Consider the following 23,690-nt stretch of genomic DNA (forward strand, 5'->3'; position numbering starts at 1 on the left):
AGAGATGTAAAAAAACTATTTAAATCTGAAAATTTTAAAAATCTGAAACAAATGCTGTAAATGTTCACAAAAGTCTAGTTCATCAACTTAAAATCCCTTTTATTTTTGAAAGTGCCCACATGTCAATATCTCTACTATATTTCATTTCGTGTTTGTTTTTATATTAGCAGTTTCCTCAGATAATAATTAGCAGCAACTACCAGGAGTTTGAAAACTTGTCTTAAATGTTTTGTTTCTTCAGAGCATATGTCCAAACCCACCTTGTCATCCAGAATCCTCTGCTGTTCAGTTTTTGAGACATCAACACTCACAGCTATTTTTCACTTTCACAGACCTCTCTCTTTTACACAAAGAGAAAAATTGATCCAGATATTTTTTGATGTATATAAAACATCATTAGTTACTATTTCATTTTAACATAAGAAACATGTGCATATGTGCTCATTTAGGTTTTGCACTTCTAAATAATGAATGCCAACATAAAAAAATGGTACACAATAAAAACATAATTTGGAAACTTTATTTTTTAGAAACAATGACTTCACTGAAATGTGCCTGTCTTCCAAGTAAATTCACTTTAGAAGTTGTAAACTTTAAACATTCAAAACGGATTAATAGAAATACAGAAAAACAACAAAATCACAAGTTTAGCTAAAATCTCTCTGGCGTATCCGTGGATCTTTGTCTTGGGCGTTTTATCATGAGGCCATAAGGATCTGAAATGTCTTCAGGTCCTCGTTTCCCTGATTTCACTGATGCTGCAGGAGAAAAAAAGCAATATTAGAACAATCAGTGAACATTTTTTAATATCAAACAAGGGGAAAATGATAACACTAAAGTTAACTTAAAGCTTAAATTTCTGAAACTTTTCTCTGCACTGACTTTTTTACTTACTTATCTACAACACAAGTTCCAAAAGTACATTTTAAGTAACAAGAAATGTCCTGCTAAATTCCAGAAAAGTATCCAGTTAAAAATCACATCATAACACATGTTCCTGAAAGTATCCAGTAAATCAAAGGAATAAGACCTGCATTAAAATAAGCTACATTAAAGTTCCAGGAAAGTAGCTGTGAGGCACTTGGCAGGTTTCAATGGAGCCCCATAAAATACCTTGTAGATTCAATAAAAGTTTCATAAAGTACTCGTTAAATTGTATGAAAGTTCAGATTAGCACCAGGTAAGGCCATTGAGAGCTTTGAGAAAGTATCTTGTGTGATCCAGGGAAGAAGACTTAGATTTAAGTAGAGAACCTGTTAAGTTTCAAAAAAGAACCTGGTCTAGAAAAGTACACATTAAGTTTAAGAAAGTGTGTGGGTAGTTCTATTAAAGAAAATGCTTAGGTTTAGTAAAAAAACCAACAAAAAAACAAAAAAAAAAACAGATAGTAATCTGCTTAGTTCCAGAAAGGCTTCAGGTAAAATAATATATCTGATAAGTCGTGTAAAAGTTCTAAGTATGCAAACAGGAAACACAACGTTTGTGGAAAGCATGGCCCATTTTATGGAGTGCTTCTGTAAAAAACAATCTTACCAAGCTGCCTTTCAATCTCCTCCAGCTCCTTCTTAGTTTTCTCCATTTCTTGTTGAATTTCACAAAGTTTCTGTATCGTATTATTACGCCTAGCTTCCTCGTTTATTTTCTTCTCTGAAGTTGATCGATATTGAATGAGCAACTCTGTCCAACAACAAAAATAACAATATAATACACATAATCTGACTGTGCAGTCATGAAAAAGTTTATTAAAAGAGTGTAAGATCTATCACCTATCTCCTTCTGCAGTGTGTCATAGCGTGGAGGTAGAGGGGCTCCAAACACCTTCGCTATTTCGCTTGGTGCTTTGTTCTGTGTGCCCCCGAACTTGCCGCTGGAGAGGAGCCTGTTCCCGTCCCGGGTCAATATGGTGGGACAATAGTTTCCGTTCTGAATGACCTGTGAACAGGAAGTCAATTATGGGATAAAGAAGCCGTGTGGAGGTTACCATGGTACCATCATCTGTCAGAGAGATTCACTCACCGCCTTCCTGTAATTGGTGGCAGACTCTATGTCATCCATGAGAATAGTGTTACCAAGGATATTTTTAAACACTGGAAAGGAAACATGAGGGAAACTTTCAAATAAACACCCAACTGCTTTTTAGATTAAAATAAAAAAATAAAAAAATCCTCAAATGGTTTTAATCAGATGAAAGAGGACAATGTGCAGCTGATTCCACCAAAGCTCTCAATAAATCACACGTTTTATAAAAAGTCGTATATCATTCGAACGTGTTGAATGCATTGCTCTTCTGTAAAGTCGCTGACAATTTTCCCAAAACAACATTGCAAGAAACAAAGATTTGCACACAGCTAGTGAGAGATGCTCTTGAGGAGGAATCTTCTGTGTGAAATTGGATTCCAGGGGGAATTATTTACCCAAAACCTTACTGTAACAGCAGACGATCGGACCTGGACAACATTTAAAAATCTACAGAAGCTACAAACTCCTGGTAAAAACCCATGGGGGCAAAACAATCATTAAATAAGAAGAGAAATCAGCATATTCCAGCTCACCAAGCTCACAGCTCTCCTCTTCAGTGGTATAAATCAGCAAGTTCCTCGCGTAGAGCGGGTTCCCAACTGGACGGAACAGTTCACGGCCGTGTTTCATGTGAGGTAGAGGTCTACAAGAACTAAAACAGGGCCAAATAACATAATTAAAGCTAATTTCTACACTTGTACATAATTTCTACTGGATCCTTTCAGTTTTAATGTTAGAGAAAGATGTTTTTACCTGCTTTTGAGTAAAATAAGATTCTGAAATGGACAGAAATAACTGGAAAACTCCATTGGACCCATTAAAAACCTCTTAACTTCTGCACACAGAATATTCTATAGTTCTCAATTCTCTTTTGGTCCCTTTTTAAAGTGTAAATGCAGAACTACACTATGAATTCATATGAGATTTTCACAATACACAGGATTTACACATTAAACCTACAAAACCTCAGAAACTAAGGAGTAGACGGAAAAATGGAAAAACAGCAGCTTGAACTGGTCAACAAACCAGGATGGATGAACTGGGCACACAAGGAAGGGATGAATAAACAGGAGGATGTTAAACAGATGGAGGGATTGATGGACAATAAATGGTGGGTAAACAAGGACAGGTAGAAAAATGGAGAAAAGATGTGGACAGAGAAAATGTGGGACAAATAAAAAATGAATGATGGACAAATAGTCAAGATGAATTAAATAATGATAGATTGATGGTTGAACATACAAATGGAAAGTGGATAAAAAGGGATAAATGGATACATTGATGAGCAAAATGATTGCTTGACAACTGGATGAAAAGATAATATGGATGAAATTGGGAAGATGTATGGATAAATGAACAGATGGTCAGAAACTGATGTGATGGAGGGAACTGAGGCTGGAAACTACAAATATTTTCTTTAATTTACTACATTTTTCCAATACTGATGCAGAACTGCAGGAAATTGAATCCCATACTTTTCCAATTTGAAAAGAAGGAATATTCAGAAATAATGAAAATATTTCAACTCAGTTGAACTGAACTGAGATTCAGTTTAACCTGGTAGTGACAACATTGAAACTACTGTAGAACTGTTGCTTTACCTGCTTCCTGGATGCACATAAATGCTGTCGAGGGCCATGACCTGCTGCCTGCCATGTTCGCTACGGAAGATCCTCTGAGCTTCTGCTGTCGTCTTGGTGATGACGCAGTCCATTTCTGAAGACAGGTGCCAAGAGATGACCCAGGCAGCGTCCTCATTGCTAATATGTGCAAGGTGGCCCACCTGTATCCAAAACATCAGATGATTTAGACACCTGGCTCCTGAATAAAAAAGAAAATTCCTTTAAAAGATTCCATCACCTTCCCAAGGATATCTGGTCCACTGCGGTTAGGCAGAGGAAACACTCTCCTGGGAGTACTCTCTATCCTTTCCTTTTCAACTGTCTTTTCTCTGAGTAAGCTGTCAATATTTTGGATCTACAAAGAGTTAAGAGTAGAAATGCTAGACTCAGAAAATTCCACAAGATTAAGATTTAAAAATAAGAACAAAAAGTCTGCCAAACTTACAGATGAAAGTTGCAAAACTTGTATTCTGCTTTCTTCCAGCACTTTTTTGAGGGCTTCCTCTTTTTTGTTGGCATCCAGGACATTTTCTTATGGGAGGAAAATGTTTTAATGTTTTGCAGCAACAAATAGAAACAGGAAAAGCTGGGAAAGTGGTTTTATGCATCAAGTTGAGAACTTCTCATGTTTTAACATTAAATCCCTTTTAAATGCATAATATTAGAATGTCTGAAAGAAAATCACAGGTAGAGGTCAAAAAACAGAAATCTCACTAGTAAGCAATTCACGAAGTCTGGCAAGCGAGGAACATGTTTGGTTGAGTTTCTCAGAATTAACGATCAGCTCATCCTTTTTCTTCGTCAGTTCAGACACTTTTCGTTGGTTTTCAGAGTCTAAAATGTGAAAATGAAGATGAACATTAACAAGAGCAATGCTACCCATTTTTAAAGTTGGTTTTGTTTTTACCTGATCAGATTTCAGGACAAATTTCTGATCCCAACCTAACTAACTGTTTTTTTCACTTCTTATAAATAATCTGTTCATTATTACTTCTGTTTTTTGTAATTTTTTTTTTGTGTAAATCTACTTGCTTTGACTTGCCTTTTACTTTGTTGCAGGAAAAATTTCCCAACTGAGGAAAAATAAAAGTTATTTGTGACTTATTCTATACTAATGAAGGATCTAACTTCCAAATTGATTTGCAGTATTTGCGCAATGATGAATGTCTCCCTTGTTTATGTTCAAAGGAGAATTTAGTAGGAAATGATTGAACTTATGTCAACATAAGGAATCTTTTGGTTTGGTCCCAATGCATTCATATTCCATGAAATTGACTTAACAGCTCCATAACTCTCTTGCATAGTAGGGCAATACTTTTATTAACAACCATTTAAACAATGTACCGTTATAAAAATGGAAGGGAAGTTCAAAAGGACTCAGAGATGTTGGAGGCATCGCCACTTCAGGTTTGAAAATGAGAATGTATCTTCTTCCGTTCTCTCCAGGACTGTTCTCCCTGATCGCCAGCCTCTGGCAAGAGTTGTTACTGTTAATATGACATAACGTTCTTCATAATGACTACATGATAACATCACTGATGAGGAATGTTACTCACTTTGATGTGGATGCTTCCATCTTTTAGGTTTATTTGAGTAGTGCTGACCTCTTCAAGCAGAGGGAGGATTCTGCTTTGCTCCCCATCAGGACACTTTATGGAGACCAACACCTTGCCGTTCAGGTTCTGCCCAGTTGGATTATCACACTGATCCTGAAATAATTAAAGGAAATCAGTGTTATATCTTTCAACAACTTCCGCTTTAAAAATGTAGTTTGAAGGACTGAATCTCACCATAATCTTCAGAGTCATATTCTCAACTAAAGTTCGGTTGGCGATGTCTCTGCTGTAGGAAACAACTGGGGTTTGTGGCTGACATTCAGGTCCTAGTTTGAAGGGTTGATTGGCCACTACATTTATGTTGATCTATGGGATGGAAAATAATATTAATAAACAATATCTTGTTGGGAATATAAGGAGCATTATTAAAGGATTCTGAATAGTTGAGTCAATGTTGAGTCACAGCTGCCAAAACAAATCACCTAGCTTTGAGGATTTATAATTTTCTACCAAGCACTGTCTGTGTTTGCCAGGTGAATTGGGTTAACAAAAAATCCCCAAAGCTTTTGCATCGTGATGCATTGCAAATGCATGCAAACCAACCTGATTACTGAACAAGACTTCTGTTTTTTCAATCCGCAGGGAGAACTGTATGGTGTATGTCCCAACACTCTGTGGGATTTTTTTATCTCTGCAGTGAAACAAATCACAATGACACATTTCTTACATGATTTGAAGGATTCATCAACTGCCTTGTTGGAAGAAAATGGTAGTTTTTGAAACAAAAAACATGCAAGAAATTGTAAAAGCACCAGATTATTAAAAAAAACTGTGGCTCATTATTCAACAACTATCATACACTGACGCCAGCAATGATCGTAGCAAACAGAAAAAAAAAAAATCATTGCTTTGCTTAAATCTAGTCAACAAGACAAACATTACAGACAAGTTACCTGAAGTAATAACAGGATTTGTCCTCATTCTCCATCGGTTTACTGCACTTCAGCATAGTGGCCTGCATAACAGATGAGGAAAAGTTGGATGCCTTGTGAAATTATACAAATTGTTACATTAAGACAGTAAACATTGATTAATTTTATTAGTTATTTTTATGACCCACCAACACAAACCAACCTAAAAAGCAGAGGAATGGCTGATAATTTTATTTTATTTTATAAATAAAAATCTGAAAACATGTTTGGTCTGAATTTTGACTGGGTCATTCTATAGATAATAATACATTTGTAGATCCAGTAGCAGGTTAAGATGAATGTTCTGCATCATAAAGGTGAATTCTGACAACCATCTCTGTCTCCACTAAAGAAGCACATCCCCACAGTATGATGCTGCCATCCCAATGTTTCTCAGATGTTCCCACTTGACCATCCAATCAAACCTACCAAGTATGTCCTCTTGGTCTCTATGATTCTATTTTGTCATTTTTGTACTATGGGAAGCTTCTGAAACCTCAAAGAACATCTTCATATAAACTAAGATTAAATTACTTGCCAGTAATTTAATAAAGTGTACTTCATTGCCCCATTAGCCCATTTTTTAAGCAACTGTCTGCATGTTATTTTGGACATCAGAATAATGGGAGCTGATCAAATGCTTATGCAACAATTTTAAATTTTTTTATTTGTAAAAATTCTGAAAACAACAAAGAATCTTTAAGCAACTTCACAGCAATTTGTTACATTGCCTCTCTTATTTATAGTCTACTCACTGAATCTGGACGTGTCAAGGACTCTCCACTCCAATACCACATGGACAAATCGGCAGGCTTAAAAGCTGTCATCACACTCCCTGCATCAGACATCACGGCCACAGAGAAAACTAAAATACAAACACACACACACACACACACACACACGCACACACACACACACACACACACACAACTGAGATTCCACTTCACTGGATTTCTGTGGGATTATTTCTCACTAAATAATCCTGAAGAGTTTAATTAAAGGATATGGAGAAATACAAACCAGGGAATGTGCCTCCAGCTAGAAACCTGGCACTGGCGTCGTAGTTTACTGAAAGTGTGACGGGTTTGTTGGGATCAGGGATGATATTGAAGTTCACATGTGGACCAGGGATGGGTTTCCTGTTAAAGCACCCTACAAATTCTAGTTGATAGTATCCCCTAGTGAAAGAGGAGAGCAGAAAGTGAAGTAGACATTGGCTCACACTCACTTCAAGCCATTTCCCAAAATAAAATCTCAAAGTTTGTAGTTTTCATAATACACAATGCAACGTTTATTTTTTTACTATGTCAAGACTTACTTTAACCCTTTCACATGAATAATTGTAAAGGCTGCTTTTCCTTCCGCATCCACAGGTTGAGAAGTGACAGATGTCGTCACCTGTCAACACAATATTCAACAGCATCATTCTTTGCATCTCTTTTTGAAAATGTGGCGGATACAGACTGATGTTATTTACTGGCTTTCCAGCTCACCTTTACTGTTGAGGGTGAAGCTCTTGTCTCCACCACCACTCTCTGGTCTGGGGAAGGGTTTTCCCACTCATCACACAACTGCACAACGAATGGCGTGGAAATACCTGTACCATTCAAGATCTGCAAAGGCTGCCGACAAATAAAAGACAACAAAGATGCAGGCTTTTCTTTAAGTTGCAAACCAACAATTGTGTGATTAGTTAGTTTTATTTTTACCATCTCAGGCCCACTGAGGAGTTTTAGCTTGGCGGGGGTTCCGGCTATTACTTTAAAGTTGATATGTTCTGTGTAGTCGCGGTAGCTGAAGCAAACTTCTCTGGTCCCCAGAGGCCCCGAGTTGAAACAAATTCCAGAGACTGCAACAGAACTGCTGCTCTCCTTAAAAATAAACATATACAGAGAGGTTCAGGAGAATGTTCTCTTGTAACAAAGAATTTTGTACATTTTAATTCTATATTTGTTTAAAACTGAAATTATCCTACAATATCTGTTATTTTGAAAGGGTAGTTTTTGTTGTTTTAGTGTTCTTTTGAGGTTTTGTAATTGTATTTGAGGTACTTTTCTCATTAAATTTACTGGAGTCATTTTTATGATTTTTTTAATGTTTGCAGAAAGGCTCCTAGCTCAGTGCATTGCTGTTTATTTTTGCCTTTTTTCAGTTCTCCTGGAAAAAGCTTCTACTTTTTTGCCTCTCTCTCATACTAAGACATGTTCCACTTACTTTGGAGTATTTTTCTTGCCAAAAATACATACATTTGTTGCTCATGATTAATCTGTAAAAAGGGTGAAACACTGTTTTTACAGGCATACAATCAGCCAACATATTTGCAAATAAAATATGTGCTTCAAAAATTAAAAACTATTATTTAGGTCACTTGACTTTTGAATTCCTGGGTGCCTTTTTTAACACCCTCAATTATTTGTGAGTTTTTCTAAGACAGAGATACAACATTTAAGTATGACCTGCTATACACCAAGAATTTTTGAAGTTCAGCACAGATGGTTTGGCGTTTTGACCCTGAGTTAAGAAAGGACGTTTTGTTATAGAGTCTAGGAGGACAGTTTAGATTCTGATAAGCTCTGGGTGAAAAACAGCAAGGAGAGTAGAGCGCCTAAGAAAAAATAACCAGTCTCCTGCTGCTTCACGATACTGTATGAGTATATTTGGGTGAGAAGCTAGCAGAACCAGACCTTACCTGCTTCTCTGTATATGTATATATGTCCTCCCTGTGTACAGGATTAAACATTGCTCATAAAAGTCTTACTGATGTGAATCAGGTTACTTAGCAATTGTTTGCCACCGCACTTATCTCCATTGTTCATTGGGAGAAAGGCAGGTCAATAGTTCATAATAAGGCAACACGGAACTCAGAACCGACAACCATGCACACATACTTACTCCTTTGAGAAACTTACAGAAACAAACTAACTTAATAGTCACTTAGTATTGGAAAACTGATGGACATAAATAGATTTGATAGCAGTATTTAAATTCACAATCACCTTATTCAGTTATGCATTTGTGTCCCTACCTCCCATATGAATACAATGTTCGATTTATTGAGACCCTCAGCTTCCACAGCCATTGACGTCACACAGTCAGAGGTCAGGCTATTGGTGACGTTGTCGTACTGGTCCACAAGCTGCAACTCTGTTTTTCAAAGATATTAAGAACCACATTTCATAAAACTCTAAATATTAAAATTCTTTTGAGTGATCATGGGCAAACTCACTTATGGGTGCAGTGACAGTTTCACCGAGTTCCACCGTATTCTCAGGAACAGTTGCCTTCAGTCGGGCTGGTTCATCTGGACAAGGCCTTTCAACAACACATGAACAGAAATGCAAACCAATCTCCTTTTTTGGCCAAAAAATGCAGAAAATCATGTAAATTTATATTCACTTTGCAATTATTGACAATGTTCTATTTTTTTTAGTTTATAGCCTCAGATTAAAATAAAATACGATAAAGTTTGTATTTTTAATATGACAAAATGTAAAGAATTACAAAGGCAGTGAATAATTTTTACAAGAAACTTTAAATTCTAATATCAACTAAATTTATTTAAATGATTTCCTATATCCTCATGTGTTTAACAAAAACTTGTGACTTACACAATGGTAAAGCTGAAAGACACACTGTGGTCCCGGTAGGAGACCTGGTGGAATCGCTCTTCCTGGACTTTTGTGGGAACCTGAATGTCTGGCAGCCTTCCCGTTATCAAAGCTCTCTGATCAATGTCTCCTGTCCAGTTAACCTTAAACACAGCCAGGATGCATCAAATCAACTTCAGGGGGACCAGAAAATAAGTTACATTGGCAAAAACGTACTAAAATGCACAGTACATGCAACAGCATGTTATATAGTGAGTCCCAAACACACCTTGATGTTGGAGGCTATTTCAGGAGTGACCTTCACCTCCTGGCCAGACTCGTCATAGAGCTTAAAAAGGAGGTTTTCCAGCACCCCTCCAGCTTGCCACTGTATCTTTTCCTCGTGCTTCAGCTGCAGCCTTTCCTCTCCCTGACAGAAAAGCTCCATCCGGGAGACTCGACAGCTTGGCATGACTTTCAGGTCTGTTGTGATGGCTACAACATGTTTCTGACTCTAGAAACCAAACCAAAAAGAAAAACTGAAAGACTGTAATCCAAGAGTTTAACTTAAACATTTGTTCTTAACTTACGGGCATGTCAAATTTAGCTTGCAGCATTTGTGGCTCTCCATTGATAATTTTCAGGTTTATAGGCTCTGTCACAATCTGGCCGGTTCCTGTGCTGCTGCAGTCAATCACTGCCAACTTAAGCCCTGGAATCTTAAAAAAAAAGTTCATTAAGACACAGTAATAATAGTTTATTACTCAAAGCAAAACCAAATAAAAAACACATAACAGCCCAATTATGCAGAGATATATGTTCACTAGTCACAAAAACATTCAGGAAATTCAACTATCTGGTGAAATGTTGACAGAAACTTGGGTATCTAAGTTGCCACTGGATGATGAGATTTTTGAAGTATTATGGCTTAGTATAAAAAGGTGTAGTTTAGCAGCATTTAGACTTTATATCTCTGCCCAACTTTAACCCTAGTTCCTCTGTGATGATGCATAGCATTGATATCTCCAGCAGCAATGGCAGCCAGAGATCAGCACTGAGGTTAACTAGCCCACAAACAGTCTCTGCCATTTTTGAGATCATGACCACTGTGGTTATGTCCCCTTACTGAGGTTATTTAGCACACAAATTATGCTGATGAAAGTCATTTATAATGATGGGAACACTCAGATGTTACCTACCTTAAATGTGCCTAGGGTCAGCTGGTTAAGTTAATTAGTGCATTTAAAATGCAATTTAATCAATAGATCAAATATCCAAAACTTTTTTTGTGTAGTGTAATTCTCAAATTGTTATTTTTACACCAAAATCTTGTACCTGGCAGCGAACTATCTGTTTAGCGTTGGCTGTGATGTTTCCAGACTCATCGTGAACTTCAACAGTAAAACTAAATGGGTTTCCATTCTCCACTTTCACTGGTTTTATTTCCGGTTTCACAAGAAGGGAATGTGGATTGCCTGAAATAGAAATAGAAAGAGAGAGAGAATTGGACATTTTCAATGAGTTTTAATATACATTTTACTATACTGCACATAGTTAAATGTACAGTTTTTCACAGGTTATCTGTCTCATATAATGCTGTCATGATATGGCGACACTTTTAATAAATATGTAAAAAAAAATATTTTGTAAGTTACATGCTACAGCTTTAATTCAGAAATTCAGAAATAAAAGCAGTCTCACCAGGAAAGGGACTGATCTTGATAGTCTGTGTTTCGTTTTTCAACCCTGGCAGTGTCACTTTCAGATTGAAGTTCTGCAAAAAAATGAAAAAAAAAAAAAAGTTTTTGAGTATTACTTTATTTTAAACTTCAACTAGCTCTTCTATCAAACAGGAATGGAGATTATTTCTATGTCACCCTGGACTGTTGGTAATTCTGGACTTTCCCTCTGACTTTGACACCTTTGATGGTAAAGCTGTTCCCACTGGCGCCCACCGTCTCAAAACTCACTTCCAGATCACTGAACAAGCACAAATAAATCATAAAAAAAAAAAAAAAAATCAAAGATTAGATATAGAGTATGAAATCATGTAAATATGAATACATTTAAGAGTGACTCACCTGCATTCGAGCACAGGTCGGAGATTTGGAGGAGGTTTTGTGGGGTGGCCATAAGAATCAGTCATCTGCATGGGAATACTGAACGGCACTCCTATGCGCAGAGAGGGGTTCAGTGTACCAATAGTAAAGTTCTCTGCATTTCCCTCTGAAAGGACAAAAACACCAAATGTGTCCGTCTGATAGATTGTGGAGGAAAATGGAACCACTTCCATATTGGTCGCATTAAGTCACTTTACCTTTGACTGTGAACTTGTGCTCATAGCTCGGAAGCTCCTCGCCGCCGTAGGACGTCTTGGGGTTGTTGGAGTTGCTGTCACTTAACTCAGCTTGTAGAGTCAGAGTGTACTTCCCCAGATGGGTCAGGGGTTCTGCATTGAAGAAAACATTTTTTCGTTGTTATTCTTTTGGGTTGTGAAAAATTCAGAAGGGTAGGATGTGAAAGGAAACAAACCTTTTTTTTTGAACCAGTGTCCATGACCAGATACATATTGGGCACGGAAATAACAAATCTCTTCGGGTTGTTTGACTTTGGAACCTATGTATAAAATAAGAGAAATCTACACTAAGAGGCAGAACAATAAAGAACTTAAACAAGCAATGCAAATGAAATACAGTAAGGCAATGATAAGCTTGAAATAACATCTTATATAACATCAATCATATGACTATGATACATCTGATCTTACCATGAAAGAATATTCTGAGTCCAACATTCAGTCTTATCCCTCCACCATGACCTCCTGTATTAATCCTGGATGAGATCGATTTCTCATTTCTGTTAAGAATTTCCACAGCTAAGGGCCCTGAAACGATGCAACACAGAATGATTGTTAGCTTGATTTCTTAAAGAAAATAATATTTTAGTTCAAGATTTTGACAGGAGTTGGCACAACAGGAATTTACAGTAAAATGGGATAAAGAGAAAGCAACAACACGTTACCTAAAAGAGTCCCAGCGGGAATAACAGCATTTTGTGGCAAAGGATTCCCTTCAGGCCACGTGACGCCCAGCTTTGTTGGCAACCTGGAAACAAAGAGATGATCCCAGTCACGTTTCAAGACTATTTATTTAGAAAAAGACAGTACAATGCAAGATTCAAGAAAAAATTCAATGGAAAAGTTGAGTCTGGGTATGATTAAATTTGTATATTTCATGTTTCTCTGCAAACATTTATTTATTATATACTTAATAATATTAGATGTATAATACTTAACTTATTGCATACATTTTATTTACACTAATCAGGAGAAATTGTAAAACATTTTGACTTTCCACAAGAATTAACTTACTTGTCAATGTCGGTCTCAATGTATTTATTAATGCTTTCAATTGTAGCAGACCGGTCAATCTTGGAGATGGGTATAATCCTGGTGTAATTGTCATAAAGCGCCTCTGGCACCTAAAAAAATGTGACATAAATCTGATCATGTTAGAATGACTTTATTTAACTATAATGTAAAGCTATTGGTTTTCTTTATCATATACATTTATTTATTTTAGCCCAATATAACATGAAACATGAAAAATCACAACATTAAAGAAAGCTGAAAATATAAAATATTTAGCTAAATAAATTGCATTAGTATTGACTAATAGTCCAGTTTACTCAAATTTGTTTAAATTTATTCAAAACATTAATGCGTTGATGTAAATAAATATGAGGGGTTAAAGAATACATCCACTTTTCTGTACAAAACCTTCATCGCAGTTTAAAACTGTTCTAATTTAGAAGGTAATAAAATTATACAGTATAAAAATAGCATGAAGAACATCTTGACATTGAAAGATCCAGATAATATGTGCCCAATTCACATTATAAACCTAAACTGAAAAAGTGCAACTTAATTAAGAAGAAAAAATTTCACTTGACCAAAATGTTGTTTTTTTGTTTTTGTTTGACAGATAGTTCATAAATGTCATTTAGCTTTTTCAAACCGCATAAATCTTTTACTTACACGAGTGATTTCCACTTCTCCACCGGTGGCAAACACATCTCCTTCATGATCTCCATACAGGAAAAATTTATTCACTTTGCCGTAATAAATCGGCTGAGTTTTCTGAGATTTCACCTGTGTTACAACATAAAAAATATCAAAGGTGGAAGCCTACAGTGGAAAACAGGAATTTATATAGATTTAAGAAAAAATTATTCTCACTGTCTGACAATAAATCTGACAAAACTTTTCATTTTTTAGGTCAGTTAAAGTTATCAAAATAATCTTGCTTTGCTAAATGAAGAAAAAAATTATGAATAATTTCAAGATTTTATTTTCAATTTTCCTTTTATTTACAGTATCTTTTTAAACTATGTGACATCAGTCAGGGTTAAGATATCTTTCTCTCACAATAGTTTGCAATTTTGTCCAATTTGTCTTGACAAAATTGGTGTGTAAGCAGTAGGTATTTCTGATGGCCGTTAAAAGACACTGAGCCTATTGTCCTTAACGTTGTAACTATATTGGTGCTATGCTAGAGTCACTGTGCATTTGGAAAACGTATGTGTGTCCGAGCTTTAACTTCCTGACTCATGTCATAAAACATTAATTCAGTAACATCACATTTTGTTCTCTCCACATTCTGCTATTTATTTTATGAAGTGCACCAGTTCTTCCTTTAGTAAAACACACCCACGACACGATGTTTCCGCCTGTGTACAAGCACAAGCCTTGTATGTAGAAGAAAAGGTCTCTGTTTTGTATGTCGTTGCAAATTATAGTCAAACTTATCCTGAAGCTCCTCTACAAATAGTCAAATTATGCAAATTTTAGACCATGTCTGTACAGAGCTTCTTTCACAGGACTTATCTGTCGCTGGTAAGAGTGACAGATATTTCCTCTGTCACTCTTACCAGAATATTTACAAGTTCTTTTTTTTGTCTGTTTGTTTCTAGGGCTAACATACACATTTTGTTCTACCAATTTTAGAACACAGAATTGACAATATGATGGCTTGAAATTCCAGTGGAGTGTAAACTTGCATATATTTCTTTGAAATGATGAAAGAGGCACCTTCAAGCATCTAGAAATTGTACCCAAAGCGGAACCAGACCTGCAGACTTACTTTTGATTTCTTATGATGTAGCACAGAAGCAGTGTGTTCGATCTTAGTGTATGTACATTTCAATAATTGGGGAAAGTAAAACTGTATTTCTTCCATTTCTGGCATTTAGGAAATAAAAACAATTTTGACAATCCTAACTCACCTAAAGTAGAAAAAGTATTTGATATAGCATCAGGAAGTGAGAAAAATGTTTGTATATTGTGTATATCTATCTGAATATCTTCACTGAAATATGTACAGTTAAATATTAATATTGGAACACTTACAAGATCCCCTGCTTTGTATATTTTGCCATCTAATTCAATAGCGGAGAACACCGCCCAGGGATGCTGCAACTTCTTACTGGACACATCGGGTCGAGTCGCAGTCTTCACATAGCCAAGGAACTTTACCTGCTTATCAAACTGTCTGTGACATTTTTCAAGCCACTGGATGAACTCTTTCTGGATATTTCGATTTTTTGAGGCCTTCTGTAAAATTCACAGTAAAAAACAGAAAAAAAAAAACATTAGAAATGCACTATATTATTCCACTATAAACACTTCATATAGTGTATATGATATAGTTTTTCCCTGAGGCTCAAGAGAACTTTAAAGTACTTTTGAATATTGAACAAGAATTAAAGTGTCATCTACTCTGGAACTTCAGAATCAGAACCGAACAAGTAGAATTAAATTTTTGTGCTCCACTAATCTGAAGTAAACATCCAGAAAACTGCAAAACTGTTCAAACACTTGAAATCAAAGCTTTAAATCCATTTGTTTAGTCACCTATGATTAGTAGCAGGTGAACGTAGATTAATTCTTGTCTGGATTGGAAGTTTTTCTTCTTCTTCTTCTTCTTTATTTTGCCACTTTAGTGCAATGTTTATTGTTTTTCATTTTGTAAAGTATTTTGAAATTCCTTGTTGCTAAAATGTGCTACACATGCAAACTTGACTTAAAACACTGAATCATCACCTGAACGTTAAAAACAGGGGTAAAAAGGGCATCCTTGTGCCTTAGTTTCAGCTCCAAGTCCATAAACTTCTGTTTGCTTGCATTGACCCGGAATTTGTCGTTGGTGAAAAGCACCCCAGAGAAACGGCTGAAACACTCCAGGGGCAATGTACTTTTATTGGGTCGACGGCACCAATCGAACCTGGAACACAGACAGAATTTTTTTTTTATTTTATTGTTTTTCACCAAAGCAACATTAACTAATAGTGTTGCAGGTGTTCTCTTCTCTTGGCTCCCACATACTGAGCTGTTGGCTAGTTGCAGCGATCTGCCCCTCCCTTTTCAAACTACTACAAGTTTAAGTCTATCAAAGCAATGCACACAATTTTGCCAGTTTTGATTCTAGACATAATGTGGCAGTTTATCATGACACAGCCAAAGTAATAAAATAATGTACAGTCTGATTTTTATTGTTAACGTGTTTCTTCCTATTGATAAGTGAACGAAAATAAAAGGTGTTGCATGTCTTTTGCTGCAAGTATTTACTTACTGGAGGGTTTTCTGTTTGTGCTGCAGAGCCACAGCTAGCTCCACACTTCAGCGGCTTTGACTGAGCCTTTGCCGTCTGTAACAAGTTGGACTAAACCATTGTTCTACCAATGTGAACCTAAAAATGCATTTTTATTCTTTTCTTTGAAAATGGCGGATTTATTTTGTTCTCTGTTTCTTCCGCCATTTCATATTGTTATTTGTTTAAATACAAAGGTTTCTTTTATGTTTTTGGGGGGACAATTCTAGACTTTTCCAAGATTAGGGGGGGTCCGGACCTCCGCTGGCCCCCCCGGAAAGGTGAGTGATACAGACTTCAAGTTTTATCAGAATTTTGTGATATTATTATAATAGCAATAAAAATGAAGATAAAAACTATTTATCATTTTTGTTTCTATATATTGCTGCATGACACAAAGACAAATTTTGCTCTTGAAAAACATTCGTCAAAACTCTTCTTTAGGACACGAGCCACATAAAGTGTAATTTGTATCACTAAACAGTGCACAATAACTGCATTTAATCACATTTTAAAAGTATTAATATTTATTGATACTTTCATTGAACAAACAGTGGTGAAAATAGGAGAAATAATCTCAACAATATAGAGACATTTTTGTGGAGTGTCAAACATTAATTGGAATTTACTATGATAACTGAGTTATTATCACTTGTTAGAACTGTAAATATCTTTTATCCCATATATAATTAAAATTAATTTTAAGGACTATGAGATTTTTTGTATTATTCTCCTATGTGTGTCTTTGTGAGAGATGTCTGCAGGACACTGAGATTGGAAGCAGATACCAGCCACTCTGGAAACAAAACTAAGAACTGTTCTTAGTAAAATACCCAAAGGCCAAAGGATCAAAGGTTGTGACCCAGAGACACTGCAACTATTTTAAAGTCCTCACATGTACTAAGACAGGAGATTTTATTGTATAGAAAGATTTCTGACTGTGTGTTACCAGCTGGTTTTGTTCTTTCATCTATTTTATCAGCTGCTGGCCAATGTAAATTAGGGTATCATGATGCAAATAAAGGAGAAGCAAGAGAGGATTCTCAGAGCGAGTTTGGAGACTGTGGAAATCAGACCCTCCTCTCTGTTCTCCTCGTGAGTAAAATCCAATTAATTTGTCTTTCTTCTTCTTTTGTCTATTTTAAGGTTGTAGACCTGACAGAAATGTATAACATTAAATGATAAACAATACAATAAATGCCCACCCTTGTATTAATTTGATACTGATTTATCAAATTAATGTGAGTTACAAACATTTGTATGCAGGTGAATAAGAGATTCTGGTGTCTAAAGAAAGGTTAAATAAGCTATGCTAAATAATACAATGATTACCAATGAAAGGATGAGAAAGAGGAAAACAGAAATTCAGAATAAGACGGTATAATAAAATAAACAAGGAAAACTGCTGCATATGCCTCAGTTAATTTTGAAAAACATTTGAAGTATACCAAAACAAAAAGTAAATGTTCAATCCATTCATACGAATGTATTTACTCGGAAACTGTGGTGTAAGGGATGAGTCGTCCATTCCAGAAACACTCAAAGATGTCCCTCTTCCCTCTGGCCCGATTCATGGTTCCAGACTCATTCTCATCATCATCTTCCTCAACAGGAGCTAAAAAACAGAAGCATATCCACTTCACAGATCAAGCTACGAGAAATCTTTTCATAAACTGCATGAGATCTGAATACCTTGAAGATCTTTGGGGTAGGTCTCCTTGTCGTAAAGAAATGGATGATATCTCAAGATTCCATCCAAGATGCCGCCGTCGGGAGTGGAGGCCTTGAACTCAAATGTGTCTACAGCTGAGTTAATGTACAGGGTCTGCAAGTCATCCTGCACTTCTCTGAGATTCTTCTGACGCAAACCTTTAGGAGGTTTCTCCCGCAAAGTTACCTGCCAAAAACAATTTAAAAAAACCCATCTGAAATAAAGACACAAGCTGAGATAAAGTGAAGGTGTGTTCTTTATTTTTCCAAATAGCAATCTAAATGGCTGCTGAACAGCTTTTTTTGTATCTAAACTAATTTAAATCTATAATTTTGGATGGGATGATCACCTCTTACCATAAGTGAGACATTTATTTCACAAAATGTTTGTAATATTTATCCTTTTTTGGTATCTAAACCAAAGAGCCTATTAATATCCTTGAGAGACTCAGTCAGAGTTTAATAATAACAATAATAATAGTACTTTATTGATCCCCTAAAGGGGGTTAGATGAAAAGAAGAGGACCTAAATGGTCTCTGCTTATTAAAAAATATTGAACAAAGCCTGTGATTTAATTTGATGCAGTATGAATTGATTAAATGTGAAAAATGTGATCAGTGGTAAAAAGTCTTTGGATGCACAATAAAAGACCTAAAATAAAAGGAAAACAATTACAGTAATAGTCAACCACTCACCAGAATATCAATATTTGAACTGATGTCTGATTTTTGAGACTGGTCCATTTTGTGGTTTCCGTTGACTCCATGAATGTAATAATGATAAATGTGCCTGAAAAAAAAGACACTATTATGTCCTATGCTTCTGATATGCATGGGTTTCATACTCTATTTAATATGAGTGAGAAGGCTCACGCTAGCTGTCTGGTCCACTCGTGAAAATCATCTTTTAGATAGGTGATGTGATCAGGACAGACTCCTGTTATGACAACAGCAGTGAAGCTTTCCTTCCTGGTTTCCTCCTTGATGATGTCCTGAAGGAAGCCATCCTCGTGTGTTATGTGCGAGAAGTCACCAGGCTGCCGCAAGAGGGTAAAATGAGATGTGCATTATCAGCCAATTCCCCAAACACTTTCATTAAAATCTCTCACCTTCCTGTTTAAGATAGTCCCTTTGTAAACATCCTCTTTGTTCTTCTCTTTTTTCTCAAATTCGTCCTTTGATAGCACCAGCTCATGAACATCTGGAGAGTTTCTTGGTTTGCTGATCATCTGTTACAAAATGCTATGGTTAATTACACAGATACATAGATTTTGTTTTTAATGTTTGTTTGTTTTTTTATACATTTAAAAAAAATATTTGTTCAAAAACATTTTTGGGGGAAATTGTGTTATTTTTGGTCAATGGTGGTTTTAACCTTGTCCCTTTTTAATAGATACTAAAAACTACATTGGCCCCAATAACTACATATTAACAATGAAATTAAGTGATTGAACTTAAATTATATTCAACAGCTTGTGCTTAATCAAAAATCTCATAGTTTTGCTATTGATTTATATGCTCAACCAGTACTGTGCTGCCCCAGTGGAGACCGAATCAAAGCTGTCAGATCAGCCAAATTTTTCTAATCAGGGAACATTACTCCAATTGAAATCATCATAAGTCAGCACTGCTCTCTGGTGGACAACGGGTTTCCTCATGCCTCAGGGATGCAGCGTGAAGGTCATCGGCCGGGTAGCTAAGGCTACAATCCTTTGGGAACATTAAATCATGTATTTGACCATCTGAATGCACAACCAACAAAGCGATGCTGTAAACATTGAGTTGGCCAGAATTCCTTCACAGAGACGTAAGAGACTGATGAAGTTACACAGAAAACTTCTTCTAAAAGTGGGATGAGAAGTGTTGAATCATGGTGTGTAATTTTCACCCACAGAGCACTTTTCTGCTTAATTCTGTTCTCCCATGCTGTCTGACATTGTTTTAAAGGTGTAAGAATAATGTTTATTCATGTCCTGCAAAGTCATCACAATAATCTTTGTAACAAAAACAACACATTTTACATTGTTTTCATAAACTCACTCACTCTGACTGAGTTTCCAATGTGGAACGCTGCTTGTTTGCCCCCAACTCCAAAGTAGGATATATCACTGTTGAGACTGCGAGGTACAGGATCAGGACGAGTGTAATTTTCTCTTTCACTAGATCCCCAAAAAGATTTCCAAGAAACAAGACAGGTTATGTGACAGAATTATGTTTTTGTACAAAAAGCTATTAAAGTGGACACACTCACTACAACAAACCTTTCAAATGCGCTGTTTTCCCTTGTGAACTTAGAGAGTCTGTAAACAGCCCAGTTATTGAGCTGCTTGGAGGTCATCCCGCATCCATTGTCCAACACGACGATAGCAGGCTTTCCAAATGTTTTGTCAAAAAGCTGGCAAAAACACACACATTAATCCACTCCAGTCCTAACATTATAACAAACTGAACACAAAAGTTAAGGTTAAATCAAGTTTGCATAGAAAGAACCAACCAGCCGGATTTCTATCGTCCTGACTCCTGTGTTCTTAGCTGTAGCCGAAAGAGAGTTGTCCACCAGCTCAGCAAGAGAGCAAGCTGGAGGAATAGAAGACATCAACAGAAAAAATACAAGAAACACAGAAATGAGGAAGGTTATGATCACGTTATCTTAATTTCTGGCGACCCATTTACAACATAGAAACTCACGCAGTGATTTCTGGCCCTCAGCAAAATACTCAAATGTCCCGCTCTCGATTAGCGTGTTGTAATGAGGAACAAAGTTGATGACTTCTTCAGCTGCCACTGGAAGGTCTTGGTCCTCGCTTTGCAACAAGTAGAGGGTGCTGTTATCCTGAAGCTCCTCTACAAAGAGACAAAGATCCAATTTATGTTTTTACAATCAGTTTTTTCTTGCATCATGTTCATAAGTCTCTTCACTTTCAGCAAGGATTTACTCACTAAATTTGACATGATCAACAGCTGTTCTGTCTGTTGTTACCAAACAAAATTTTTGCCATGGAGGAAGACCAAATTCCTGTGGGCAGAAAAAAATTTGATTTCAGCTTTATTTAAGATTAAACATGCAGTTATTTCTAACGAACAAACATCTGTTTATCAACAAAATAAGTGGGATATAACAAAGAAAACCCAGGGAACGTAAATACATTTAGGAAAACCGTGCTAACATTGATTTTCTGATGAACTGTATGATAATTCATCTGGAATTGTGATACAACATTTCTACATACATGTATTCAGTTTAATACAGACTTAATAAATAGTTTTGCACAATAATCCTGTTTTGGGCTGCAACTATCTATCATTTTCAATTATACTGATTAATCAGATTTAAAATATTGCACATTCAGCAGATTTGTCATTTAACCACTTAAGCCTTTTTATACAATGCTGCACATTAAAAGATGCAAATAATTTGTCCAAAAACCTAAAGAAAGAACCTTTTATTACCTAAAATCCAACAAAATAGCATTCCTCTAGTGTATGCTATATCATTTGTAGCAAAAAAAATATACTTCTAACATCAACATATGAAAAGCTCAGTCCTTTCTGCTTAACTTAAGATTAACACAGTGCAGAGCTAATCTCTTGACTATGTTTTGATTAACCAGAGATTTTTATTACCTCTTTTGTATCTACAGTGACAATAATATGGCCAAGTTTCATTTTTCTAAATCCTTATCTAACACGCTCATTCTTGCAGGTTTACGAGGGAGGCTGGTGCCCATCTCCAGCAGTCAACAGCCAAGAGGCGGGGCAATATATAGACAGAACTAAAGGTCATGTTTTTGGACTGTGGGAGGATACAGAACCTACACATGCACAGGGAGAACAAGGCCCCCGGCCCATGACCTTCACGCTGCAAGCCAATGGCTACCACTGGGCAGCCCAGTTTTAATAAAATATATTTAAATATTTATTTTTAATTGTTAACCAAATGACAAAATCAGTCAAATAAACATAAATCTATTGCAATATAAAATAGCATTTGCATAGCACTTTATCAAGTCAGAGGACTCCAAAGCACTTGCCACTACTTTCAGTCGTTCACACGCTGATAGTGGTAAGTAACATTGTAACCACAGCTGTCCTGGGGCAAACGGACATTCCGATCAGGGTCACCGCCTCTGACCACTATCAGGAGGAAAGGCAACGGAGATCTCATGTTGGAGAAGGGTTCAAAACCATACATCACCATCAATGTCACATCACCAAATTCCACAAACTACTCTTGAACTCATAAGCAAACAGCAGCAAGCTGGAAATAAACATTTAAGAAATGTTTCAAAACCAGAAAGTCTAATTAATTCTTGTCTGAAATATCATACAAGGTGGGTAATTTGCGTCACTTTTCCTTTTAAGTTTGTCAAAGATATTTGAAATTTTCCAAATACCACTTCTTAATTAATTTATTTTTTACTAAATATTTTCCTTTATACTTTATTTTAAGTCAATTCTACCTTATAGGGTGATATGTAGCCATTCCTTTAAACCTACAGAAACTTAAAAACGTATCTTAAAAATAGACACTAAGAACAAAACGAAACTGCCTTATATTTGGATGCTTCAGTGACCCTTCATACAACCCCAAAACAGAGTAGAGAAGCACAACTTACCCTGTACACAAGTAGAAGAAAGTCGTCTAGTTCCAAACCGAGTTTCAGAGTTTTCTTCAAACCCTGCTGGTATTTGGGCAGGTAGTTGTACACATTAATCATATTGCTCAGTTCTTTCCGCAGCAGCCCAGAGAAACGGTGCACCCCGTCAAACTTTCTCCGGGATTATCGACAACTTTGCTGCAGAAAACGTTTCAAAGCACCTTGCAACATGTTCCTTCGTTAAATAAAACGTCTTCTGTGTCTTGTCTTTGTAACGTTAAGTTGCTTCGGATATTCTTTACTAGAAAGTACGAAAAGCATATATTTTGCTCGATCGTGGTGTTGCTACGGGAGTCTACTGAGAGAAAATCGTTGCTGTGCTTAAACTCTTGGTGGGTCTTCCGGCTGTTTTTCCGGATCCTGATCGTTTAGTTTCGCTCACAGAAAAGATTGGGCTCTTTCGGCTTCTAATTGTGCTCTCCTAACAAGTCAAGTGATACTTTATTCATTTAAAGAATATGAAAAAGTTTAAAGTTTCTTCTCATAGAATGACTCTTCACAAGTAAATTGGACTATTTTAGCAGCCCTTTTTATTTGCCTTTCAAAATCTGCGATGTCTAGAACGTCATTAGAATCAGAATCAACTTTATTGGCCAATTCATACACAATTAAGAATTTGACTTCGGCCCCATTTTCCTGTTAAATACAGACATTTTAAATGAATATAGATGAAATTGGTGGGAAATATTTTTTTGCACTAAACGGACAAGGCAATAAGCTGCACAAAATTCATGGTATTTGTCTCACAGCTACTGAGAAACAAATCACAAAAATATGACTCTTGTTCTGCAAACTCTCCATTGGTTAACTGTTAAAAGGAAAATCACATTAAAAATGCAGTGCTGCCAGAGGGATCAAAGGTCATGGGCATTCAACATTGATTTTAGCCCCTGCAAAGATTTCTCCAGATTTTCTGAATC

General features: G+C 36.3%; 1 protein-coding gene across 1 annotated transcript; it reads right to left on the reverse strand.

Annotated features, from left to right (window-relative positions):
• Window positions 1-506: 506 nt before the first annotated feature.
• On the reverse strand, window positions 507-23,117 carry LOC122824297 (structural maintenance of chromosomes flexible hinge domain-containing protein 1-like). Its single transcript, XM_044104729.1, has 47 exons — window positions 22,729-23,117; window positions 21,053-21,128; window positions 20,801-20,956; window positions 20,607-20,689; window positions 20,374-20,507; window positions 20,157-20,271; window positions 19,222-19,341; window positions 18,986-19,149; window positions 18,809-18,902; window positions 18,095-18,299; window positions 17,897-18,017; window positions 15,856-16,036; window positions 15,163-15,366; window positions 13,792-13,905; window positions 13,126-13,235; window positions 12,777-12,859; window positions 12,523-12,639; window positions 12,288-12,371; window positions 12,073-12,204; window positions 11,837-11,981; window positions 11,633-11,735; window positions 11,457-11,529; window positions 11,091-11,230; window positions 10,346-10,474; window positions 10,045-10,269; window positions 9,777-9,919; window positions 9,395-9,480; window positions 9,194-9,312; window positions 7,878-8,039; window positions 7,662-7,790; window positions 7,487-7,566; window positions 7,189-7,346; window positions 6,924-7,033; window positions 6,151-6,212; window positions 5,801-5,888; window positions 5,432-5,563; window positions 5,198-5,350; window positions 4,986-5,112; window positions 4,356-4,475; window positions 4,087-4,172; window positions 3,880-3,996; window positions 3,621-3,802; window positions 2,553-2,671; window positions 2,017-2,087; window positions 1,767-1,932; window positions 1,534-1,677; window positions 507-758 (listed from the first exon to the last, which is right to left on the reverse strand). The coding sequence occupies exons 1-47, from the start codon at window positions 22,828-22,830 to the stop codon at window positions 652-654; spliced, it is 5,871 nt and encodes a 1,956-aa protein (XP_043960664.1). The 5' UTR covers window positions 22,831-23,117; the 3' UTR covers window positions 507-651.
• Window positions 23,118-23,690: the final 573 nt, after the last annotated feature.

This window comes from Gambusia affinis, linkage group LG21, assembly GCF_019740435.1.
Source record: "Gambusia affinis linkage group LG21, SWU_Gaff_1.0, whole genome shotgun sequence".
Classification (NCBI taxonomy): domain Eukaryota; kingdom Metazoa; phylum Chordata; class Actinopteri; order Cyprinodontiformes; family Poeciliidae; genus Gambusia; species Gambusia affinis.

Excerpts from the sequence above, each read along its gene's own strand:
- LOC122824297 (XM_044104729.1), bottom strand. The coding sequence starts at position 22,830 with ATGATTAATGTGTACAACTACCTGCCCAAATACCAGCAGGGTTTGAAG. Across the intron at positions 10,270-10,345 it reads AAGCTAAATTTGACATGCCC|AGTCAGAAACATGTTGTAGC; the intron begins GTAAGTTAAGAA and ends TTTGGTTTCTAG. Across the intron at positions 3,997-4,086 it reads AAGTTTTGCAACTTTCATCT|ATCCAAAATATTGACAGCTT; the intron begins GTAAGTTTGGCA and ends AACTCTTTGTAG.